Source organism: Daphnia carinata, chromosome 7 (assembly GCF_022539665.2).
Source record: "Daphnia carinata strain CSIRO-1 chromosome 7, CSIRO_AGI_Dcar_HiC_V3, whole genome shotgun sequence".
NCBI classification, from domain to species: Eukaryota; Metazoa; Arthropoda; class Branchiopoda; order Diplostraca; family Daphniidae; genus Daphnia; species Daphnia carinata.
This window is the reverse complement of record NC_081337.1, coordinates 6,997,508-7,008,190: the sequence shown is the minus strand read 5'-3', so window position 1 is coordinate 7,008,190 and position 10,683 is coordinate 6,997,508. Positions and strand designations below refer to the sequence as shown.

The window sequence follows — 10,683 nt, the reverse complement described above, 5'->3', positions numbered from 1 at the left end:
AATGTATCACACCAGACATTTCACAAGTTTATACAACGAAACTTTCAGTGCGCAAGTTCGGAGGCGCACACTATAAAGAAACATAGGAGCCCATTCTGCCTCTTCAACATTTCAGTTGGCTTCCACCTACTTCCCAATACACTTCCAATCCATTAATCCTGAACGTGTTCGTCGTAAGGTCACTGAACCATATTTTTGTATAGCCCAAAATTTATTGGTTTTAAGTTTGGGGCGAAAAACAGCAAAAGAAATTCAATTATAAGAGCAATGTGTTGATACTTATGGAATGACATTAGTGAAACATTGAAAAGAACTTAAAAAATCGTAGCGATTCTGTTTTTCTAAAGGTTTGTGACTGAGCTTGGAGCAATGGCAGTTCTTTTTCTTCCATTAGGCTTCTATCTCGTCCTTCTCTCGATAGTAACAATATCATCCCAAATGCATCATCTTCAAGAACCTCCAACACTATTAGAATATCACTTGGATGAAGTCGATTACGATCAGTCGAGTTGTGGATCGTGTCACTGCAAAGAAAATCATTTCATCGTGTGTGAGACAAGAGACACGCTAGAAAGTGTCTTTGACATCACGACTTTCGGCCACCAAAAAAGCAAGTTTCAAGCTATGTAAGTATTCAACGTTTCAATTGTTGTTGCATGTTCCTGGTGGCATGTAGATCAGTCTTTCAGATCCAAATGACAGTTGGAGAACGGATCAGGACGATCGCATTACCCTAATTTTCTCTAATAAGTATTTCACTGCAGATTACTGAAATAAATTTGCTCAAGCTTAAGCAAAATAGATCTCAATATATTACAAACCTGTCACACGCGTAGCGTAATGAGATATGCATCTGAATAAAGAGAGCAACTACAGTCTATGCGTTTGTTCAATTTTGCTGACGATATATTTCCATAATAGTTTTCTGTTTTGTCCCTATACAAAGATGTTAATTCTGATTTGTCTCGTATAGGTTTAAGCGCCTCAAGCACATAAAATTTTTCAGTGGTCTAACGACGTAAAACTAAATATGAAGGCTTGAAATTGACGCACATGCCAATGAGCTTAGTAGTGTATAAGGCAAATCTATATTGTTTCCGACAAAATTTTACAGGCTCTATATAGTCCTACACAAAACAAAAACATCGTAGTTATAGCAATATAAACGGCCGGGACAGTGGGCAATCGAACATGCCCGTAGTAGCTATGGAAATACTTACTCTATCTACGGACAGTTTTAATATAGAATCCTTACAGGTAGTTTCGGTATTTCTCATACCCTCCTGGGTTAGCGCTCCAGCGTTTTTTAGTTAGACTTTTGCTCTAGTTGGAAAAGGAAGAATTTTCCACTTTCGATTGCTGTAAATTTAAAACGAAACATGTACATATGGGGTTCTACAAGCAAAGGATAAGGTAATACAAAACTAAGCCCAAAGATTTCACACAACCTTGACAGGCAAACAATTTTCTCAACAAAAATCTATTTTTGTCCGATAAGTGATGAGCTCATTGCCCAAGAGCTCCAGTACGTGATAACTAAAGTTTTGGTTAATTAATGTCACCTGTTCGGGGCATTGACAACCTGCCTAGCGAGGAAATCAGTTTCTAATGATTTATTGATTATTATCCAATTATAGCATGTCTAGTTTTAAAGCACTAAACAAGTCTCTTGTTTCAGTCCAACATCTAGAAGATGATAGTAACTAGTCAAGTATAGCGTCTTTGCCTTGGTTGATCGGTTAGTACTATTTAAAGATGGGGTTTATTTGAGTCTCCCTTGACCGTTCTACCTGCACACCTGTTGATTGAGTTGTCATGGGTAACCTGGGAGACAGTGAACGAACAGAAATTTAATCCACATAATGCAGCAATCAAACCCGTATGCATATGCACTAGTGCAAGGCAATATGCTCTATACGCCATATAAATCAATCGATTGTATTTTATAGACTATGTTTATACCTATACGTACTGAATACGCAAAAGTTCGTCAAACTAATCGATAATATTAACGCTTTCACCCTACACGCAAAAATGTCAATAGAACTCTTGTCAAACACCAAGTGTTTTAGTAGTAAAAAAAAAGCTTTTGTGTGTAACGACAAAAATACAGCAACTGATATAATGTTCTGTTGAAGAACAAGTACAGTTGTGGGACAATACGTTTTGACTGCTTCAAATTCTTTATAGGCTGGAGAAATCTGCGCAAATTTTCTTTAAGGCGGTTGTTGCTTTATGAGCGTTTTACGGTCAACGAGCTCAACGGAACAAAGGGTTTGTCGTTGAAACATGCTTATGTAGGTTAGCTGCTGTACGAGAACGAGAACTTCCTGTAGGAACAAAAGGGCAACAACATTCATGATCTGCAAACAAACATATGGGAAACTACCCATATCAAATTGTTTTCTTTGGGACGTTAAGTTTTGAAAAACACACACACAGAAAAGCGAATGTACTTTTACGGACGAAAGACGCACACAAACTATAATAGAGTTACTAAAACGAGATTTTCACGACTAATCCAATAAAATAATAACTTAGTTCAATACAAGATTTTGTTATTTCTTTATTTATTTTTTCCCGTTTTTTTACACGCTAGGCTATCATCTAAAGACGTAACGTATACAGAGAATTACGGTTTCTCTCCTAAACGAGTGCAGTGCCAACATTATTTTATTCATTTTCACCGAATAAATTGTATAATCCAATTAAGCCAAAAAAAGCATTGTCGTCGACGTAGCGACGCATTTCGTCTCTGATCAATGCTGAGCTGGGATAGAATTTCATAGCCTCGGCTTTGTTTCTTTAACATCAAGTTCAGTGGAAACAGAGGCAGACTTGATTCTCTTTTCCAGTGTGCCAATCATATTAGCTTCCAACGTAACGATATTCAGGGAGATAGTTGAAAAAAAACCCGCAGAGATCGAACGCGGAGAACGCAGAATAAGCTTTAGGCAGGGAATCAGCTTAATGATAGCCTGTACTAGTACATGAAGGCCCTACTACTGTACGCTATACATAAATCTAGTATAGGCCTAGCTAGCTTGTCGTATGTGCACAACCGAAACATAATTTATTGCTTACATGTAGCCTGGGGCTCCGAAGTTCTATGGATTTGGAATTTATTCGTTCAAGAGCTTGTTTAATGAAATGTAACAACAGGTTTCTTTTTAAAAACCACGAAAAAGTGTCGTCGCTTTATTTCATCGCTCCATCATCTTATTTTAGAAAAAACCAACAAAAGACAATCTTCTGCAACTAACTTGTAAAGCGGGATTTGAGATAGTTTTAATAGTAATCAGTGAATCGGTGTATATTTCCAAGTTTTAATTTAATTTGTTCCTTATAAATTCAAGAAGCTCATCTAGTTCCATCATGGCATCCCTTGTGAAATTCCTTGTGTAATCAATGTCGCCCGCTTTATTCGTTATTATGGAGCATATAGAGTTATTATTAGCATTTTACAGCATACCTAACTTTCCTGCTTTGCTCATCTAGAAAATTCAAATTACGTTCCGTTTTGTGTTTGATCTGTTTGCTCCTCCCGCTGTAGTCTCACTTGTTGGCGAGAGATGTCAACAGTTCTAACTCGCATGATGGAACTATTTAAAAAGTTGCTAGATGCCACCGACAATTTTGAACTTGTTCAACATGCGCACACATTCATACATAAAAATTTTCGTGTATGAAATGTGAAAAGAGCGTCGCCCTCGGCTACGCTACAGAAAAGACTAGGGATGAAACTTAATTCGATGTGAAATTTTGTAAATAGTGCCCTTAAGTAGTTTCATGCAAAAGACGTGCGCCCTTTCTCCTTTCTTGTGATGTTGGCTTATTCGGGTCTAGCTAAATCAGTCGCATGAATAAAACTTCATGATGCGCATGCCACTTTAGAACCTATTAATTATTGAAGTAAAAATACACAAAGTGTGTCGGCGGAAAAAAGTAAGCAAAAAACGAGTTAAGAGCAAAGTAAGTTAGGTTAAAAAAAGAAAAGAGCAAAATAAAATATATTATTCGCCTAAGTCGCCTTTCTCGTGTCAATTACTCTGAACGAGAACAAAAACTATTATAATATTTGCAGAAAACTTTTAGTTTCTATGACGAGAAACTAAAACTTCATTCATTTATTTAAATTCATTAATTATTACCTATATTTTGGTCGTTTGCATACCCGTGTCAAAGTTAAACTGCCAACACCGTGCGACGTAAAGTGTTACGTATAAGCAGTTCCTTTTTCTTTCTCAAGGGACTCTTATTCGAATCGTTTATCCTATAAAATGACCGATTCTGAATCGTAGAGGCAATATGGTTCCTTTGACAGACGAATCTCAGCTTCCGGCCAAGTACAAGTGGAGAGCCTCCTCAACGTTCAACTTATAGACGTGCACTCCGATGTGTCTCGAGGCATTTGTTCAATGGAAATAGGGCACACTCGGTACACATACGGTCATACACTACCCGGAACATATAAAGCTTGTCGATCAATCATTCGCGTACACTGAGCCAAGGATAGCGGTGGTTACAGTCGTCTTGGGGACGCTGCATTTCGGCAAAATCGCTCTAGAACATCGAACCGAATATGAAATCTAGTAGATTTGTCATTCGGTTGGTCGTGGTGCTTATCAATTGTTTCATGGTTACATCCGAAACAGTTTGTAAACTTTGTTGGTGTACGGCTACGTCAATTACTTGTGACGAAGCAGGTTCAATTTCCCGTTTTTTCGACGATGACGCGAACTTGTTCGAGCGATTAAACGTTACTTCCATGTAAGTTTGCACGCCGTATAAGTTTTCCTAAGGAACTTTATTGTTTGGTTTAAGTATGTGGAAGATAAGACTATTTTACGCTTACTGTAAACAAGTATTTAGAAGGATCTATATCGCCTGTCATGGTGACTAAATTCTTTGACAACATATCTTTTCATCGGTGCGTTGTGCCTTGCATTAACTGTTGTACAGGCAACGTAATATACCTCGGACTTCCGCCAGTGTGTGACATTGGTGTGTGCCTGTTGTTTTTTTTCTAATTGTTCTACCCTATTGTAGATACATTCGGAATCAGATGAACCTAACGTCTCTCGAGAAAAAGGCGTTGCATCATTACGGTCAACTTAAAGAGCTGTGAGCAAATATTGTTAAACTAGTTTCGCCGTCGTTGGTTATTTAAAAATATTTGAAACGCTTATGTTTAGAGCAATCGTTGATTGTGGACTTCAGTACATTAGTCCAGACGCGTTTGAAATGAATCCACACTTAAACAAAATGTAAGTCTGAATCGGTGATCATTCTCCGTATTTTTCGACTTCTTTAGTGTAAGTGTCTCTTTTTTTTTCTTTTTCAAGAAATTTTCGGAACAATCAGCTGACTGTAATTCCGTGGAAATTATTTCATTCCCTAAAAAGCCCTGAAATGTAAGTTAATTCGGTTAAAAGGATTTTGCTGTATGAGGAAAGCGCACTTAACTGTATATTTTTTTCATTAGCAATCTAGACAAAAACCCTTTGGTATGCGCATGCGAAAATAAATGGATTCCGGAAACCATCCGAAATTTTGTTGAACCTAGAACTTCATTTGGGTCACAGTGGCCTCGAATCGTATCATTCTCCCTTCAAAACCTTACGTGTAATGACTCTGATGGCAATTTTCACCCTCTACTAGAATTCATTTTCACCGAGTGTGGTAAGTGTTTTTTTTTGGCCTATACATCTTGCGCATGCAACTACGCATTATTCCTATCAATTCTGCGTTGTTAAAATTACGTGAATCAAAATGTGCGTGAACTTGCTGCCCTTTAGTTGTTCGTCAGCGGCAAATCAATGTCTACCAGGAAAACGGAAGTGCCCTTACAAAGTAGAGATAGAAATCGTGTTTTGCCAAATTGTTGATGATTCGAGTTTTTTTTCTTATAATTCCTTTATCAAGTTTGTGGAGATTGGGATCCATAATGGTAACTATTTTCGTATACAGATGTCCCTGAAATCTTCTTGAACAAAAGCGACATCCAATTGAACGAAAGAGATTCTTTCGCCGTTGGATGTATGGCTGTGGGAAAACCACCACCGAAGGTACAGTGTTCAAAGTAATCTACCTAGCTAGCAAGGTTGCTATAGTCCTCTTTTAGATAAAGGTTACGTAAAATGGTTTTCTTTTTCATCCCTTTTCTCATTTTGACGTGAATAGGTTGCGTGGAACACAGGTCACCTTTTGTCCAGAGTTAAGCTCGCTGATTCAGAATCGAAGCAATCGTTGGCAATAGAAAGCGTTCAAGGAGACGATATGGGTATTATTACCTGTTCGGCGGAAAATGTTGTTGGCAGAGTGTCTCGTGATTTTGTACTCGTTGTGAACTGTAAGCACCGACCTAACAATACTTTTCCACTCACGGTTTCCATGGCACAATGGTGGCCTTATTTTTAATTGCCCTTTTATACGTTTCTTTTTCAGCGCCTCCGATTATCGTGAAATTTGAAAAACGTCAGCAGTTTCACTGGTGTATCTACTACGAGATCAAAGGCTATCCAACTCCGAATCGAACATGGTTCTTCAACAACGAAAAGCTCCTGTATTCAAACGATATCACAGACGTGTCAGATAACCCGTTGAGAGGTGAGAAGGAATGCGGATGTTTCTCCAATGTATATGCAGCTGTTGTTCCTAATGGTGTAACGTATCTTCTGCAGGTTGTTTGACATTTGAAACAACTGGTTTGAACAGAGAAGGCAACTACACCCTTTCCGTTTCCAATGTTCATGGCTCTGCCAATCAAACCACGGTAGTTCGCTTCCACCAGCAACAGAGCGCATCTTCGGTGCAATTTGCGAACTTCGAGACTGGGATACCTGGTTTACCCCCACATTTACCTCCGCCTTTCTTGCCAGTTCCACCTACGACTGATGTGTTCCATTCAAACATAAAATCGAAGGAATCATCTTTTTCAGAAGAGGATATTCGGGAACATCAGTCTCACACCGTAAAAAAAATGAAATGTTTAATAAACCAAGAGCTAAGGCTAAAAAATAATGAACCATTACAGATTAGGATTACCATGGCGACCATCACTTTTATCATGGGCCTCACTATAATTTCTTTGTTAATTATCTGGATGAAAATTCGATTATGCAAGAAAATCCCTCTTCCTGACAATGAAATGGGACAATATAGCAAAATGTTTTATCTGCTGAATTTATTTTCGAGGTAAGTAGCTTACTAAAAATGTTCAACCAATCTTATTTGCGCTTGTATCGATCGACTTTAAATAGTATGGAGTGAATGTCTGTACTGTGTTTAGGCGACGCAATGTGGTGGAGCAAAACAGCCCAACAAGTGCGACAGTTTTCCGAAGAGAGACCATTCCAGTTCACTCGACAATGACAGAAAATCCTCACTACGAAGCGCATCATTCGTCTTCAACTAACGATTCGAAAGAAGATAGGGACCAAGTCTCTATGCCACTACTCGTTCAGAACAGAAAACCCGAGTACAAAGTCATTGCGTCGTCGTGTTTGCATTCACTAAAGGACTTGGGCGAAGGTGTTTTCGGAAAAGTTCACTTGTCGACGTACTGTCCGCCAGAAAACGCGGAAACGGGGAAGTTTCTTGTTGCTGTAAGTATGTTACGCTCGATTGCAAGAAAAACAAGTATTACCACATGGCAAATAACTTTATAACGTTGGGGAAGAGTGATGACTCAGTAGCCGTCTTTATGATCCTTTTTCTTTAATTAAAATTTGGAAAATAAAACAATACCTTTTCCGCGCAGGTAAAAATCCTCAAATTTTGCGGAGATGAATCTATCAAGGAATTTGACCGGGAAGCTGTTCTACTTGCAGCTTTGACCCACAAGAATATCGTCCAATTTCACGGAGCTTGCGTCGATGAAAGGCCTTGGAAGATGGTATTCGAATACATGGAAAATGGAGACTTGAACCAATTTTTACGGTATCACTTTGAATAACTCAAATCAATTTGTGGCTAGCCATCGCTTAGCTTTCAGCTGTCCGAGATTTCTAGTGACAAATGAATATTTATTGTGTATCTATGTCTTACTTACGGATGACAGGATGCGTGGGCCGGACGCCCACCTTTTGGAGGCACGTCACGATCCAACGTGCATCAATATTTTGGCTCATCCTGTCGAAGACAGCGGTGTTGACCCACCCGAGAAGCTAAGCTTACTGACTCTGCTTCAAATGGCTAGAGATATTTCACAGGGAATGGAATACCTCGCGACCATGGTAATATCCTTCAATACGTCACACTGGGCCAATCACTTCAGCGGACTGGACGAACTGGTGAAGGGTATTAATGCGTATCTTTCGTTGATTTACAGCACTACGTACACAGAGACTTGGCGACTCGCAATTGCCTTGTGGGTAAAAATCTCGTGGTAAAAATAGGCGATTTCGGCATGTCCAGGGATATTTACAGTTCCGATTACTATCGGGTACGTTGTGCTTACAACTTAAGCCGTAAGAAAAATGGTTAGTAGTATGTCAGAATAACAAAGTGATATGTTTTCCAAGGTCGGTGGGCACACTTTACTTCCAGTGCGTTGGATGCCTCCAGAGAGTATTATGTATCGCAAATTCACGTCGGAATCGGATGTTTGGTCGTTTGGCGTGGTGCTTTGGGAAATCTTCTCATTTGGCAAACAGCCATGGTACGGCTATTCCAATCAAGAGGTAAAGCGGTCCCCTAGCTTTAAGCTTCCGTAACGTTATAGTTAGTTCATAGAAATGTTGAGAACATACCGTTGCAACTGTAAACATGATGCTATTCACAGGTTATCCAGCAAGTCACTGGAGGCCACATACTACCGGTAAGTAATTAAAAGTTGAGCAAGTTGACTTTGACCATTTAATGAAAGCACTTGATGTCGAATGTATTATGGTTCAAGTGTCCTCTGGCCACACCACCCGACGCGTACCAATTGATGTTGAGTTGCTGGCAAACACAACCCAATCAGCGAAACACAATGAAGGCAGTCAACGAACGATTACTCGAGCTGTGCTCACCTTGTATTAAAAATCCGGCGCTCTATTTGAACGTGATCGAGTGATCGTAAACTGTAAATTTTTCGTTTTTTTTGTTGCTGAATCTGCTTTGAGGACCATAACTTTACAATATTGCCTAAGTCTCAATTGATTTTGATTTTTCTTGCCGTTACGTACGGTATATATAAACAATCTATATTTATTTGTGGAACTAAATACAACTTAAACATCATTATTGATTTCACTTCCATTTTTCCAGCATCCTTGCTTTTTTATGTGCGTCAAAGGACTTGGCGTTTTTTCGACTCGAATCTTGACTCCAGTAGAAACTGCCTTTGCTAGATGTCGTTCCATGTTCAGAATGTCTGAGAAAGAAACAAGAACGTTAGGAATTCGGATGACTATTCCAGATGACACCGCAACATTATTGGCCGACGAAAGATTTCTGTTCGCGGACTTTGTTATGCGGGAAAGACACAATGTCGATGCTTGGCTAGAAACAAAAAATTACCATAAGAATCAAGCAAGCAAAAGATGTAGTAAAAAAGAGAGTTTAACCATCAGGTTTGGCCACGAAGAAGAACTAACCAAATATCATAGGAGGTACGTACGAGAGGTTAATATAAACTAATGCAATAAGTAATGTGTCAAATATAGGGATTCGTTGTCGCGAAGAATTACTAATCACATCTGCTTTTCCAAGCGCATATAATCTCCCTAACCTTAAGCAGTTACACGATGGCCGCTTAAGATTTTGTTTTTCTTCACGGTACAAGAAGTCCGTCGTTCAACTGTGCAAACAGTCGGTCGCAAAGTACATTCTGGAAATAGAACAATGTGTTTGTATGAGGTCAGGTCGACAATGTGTAAGCCCTCCTTTGTAAAGCGTGTACTCTGTACACCGACGTAAAGAATTTTTACAAAACGGGCGCTAAGGTTGTTGATAAATGACAACACACTACATTTTGAGATAGCCTAATAACAAGAGATGACGTGATAACGGTGCCCATTAGGTGCATTACTTTTGTCAAGTGGTAGGCTTTTCAAAAGGCTTTGACGTTTAAGAAGTAACATACGCGCAATATATAATTATATTTCCCTTATACGTCACGTCTGTTGAGAAAATTAGAATAATACACAAACCAGAAGAACAACTTGCTATTGTTATTAAACAGAAGCAATGGAAATAGAAAACAGGATATTCGTTTTCATCCACCGTCACCAAATAACGATGAATAGAGTTAAATTCTATAGCTAAAGGAAAAAAAAACAGGTATGAAACAGGTTGGTTCACTCATCGGACAAGTGGGTTACAAGAAGTACAATGTTCAAATGCGTCCTTATATAGGAAATCTATATCTCAAGCGATTCTCCTTCGTTTTGCTTCGCTTTCGTGTCGTGAATCCCAAAATCAGAGGGAAGAATTATTTTTCTTATCTAGCTAATGAGATGCAGAATTTCTGTTTACGACGCCGACGTAAAGTTACTTCAGTGTGCAGTCGGTTGCCCTAAATCGGCTTCGAATACATCCCTCACGATTTTCACGTCCGCGTATCGCCGCCTTACCTTTTCTAAGAGTTCACCTGAATGTGATTGGAAACCCAGATAAACTTTACATGTTTTTTGGTAAGCGTTGCCCATAGTTTCGGATCGTTGTTCTTATGCGTTAAAGCTTAACATTGGGATG

General features: G+C 39.0%; 2 protein-coding genes across 2 annotated transcripts; both read left to right on the top strand.

The window, feature by feature from the left end:
* Positions 1 to 364: 364 nt before the first annotated feature.
* On the top strand, positions 365 to 6,259 carry LOC132088180 (NT-3 growth factor receptor-like). The gene is made up of 7 exons (XM_059496334.1): positions 365 to 626; positions 5,050 to 5,124; positions 5,196 to 5,267; positions 5,346 to 5,414; positions 5,486 to 5,682; positions 5,971 to 6,082; positions 6,184 to 6,259. The coding sequence occupies exons 1-7, from the start codon at positions 370 to 372 to the stop codon at positions 6,257 to 6,259; spliced, it is 858 nt and encodes a 285-aa protein (XP_059352317.1). The 5' UTR covers positions 365 to 369.
* Positions 6,188 to 9,123, top strand: LOC130687962 (BDNF/NT-3 growth factors receptor-like). Its single transcript, XM_057511018.2, has 11 exons — positions 6,188 to 6,352; positions 6,448 to 6,609; positions 6,684 to 6,973; positions 7,037 to 7,197; positions 7,292 to 7,607; positions 7,763 to 7,941; positions 8,063 to 8,237; positions 8,333 to 8,446; positions 8,526 to 8,684; positions 8,786 to 8,821; positions 8,900 to 9,123. The coding sequence occupies exons 1-11, from the start codon at positions 6,280 to 6,282 to the stop codon at positions 9,059 to 9,061; spliced, it is 1,827 nt and encodes a 608-aa protein (XP_057367001.2). The 5' UTR covers positions 6,188 to 6,279; the 3' UTR covers positions 9,062 to 9,123.
* The last annotated feature ends 1,560 nt before the right edge of the window (positions 9,124 to 10,683 follow it).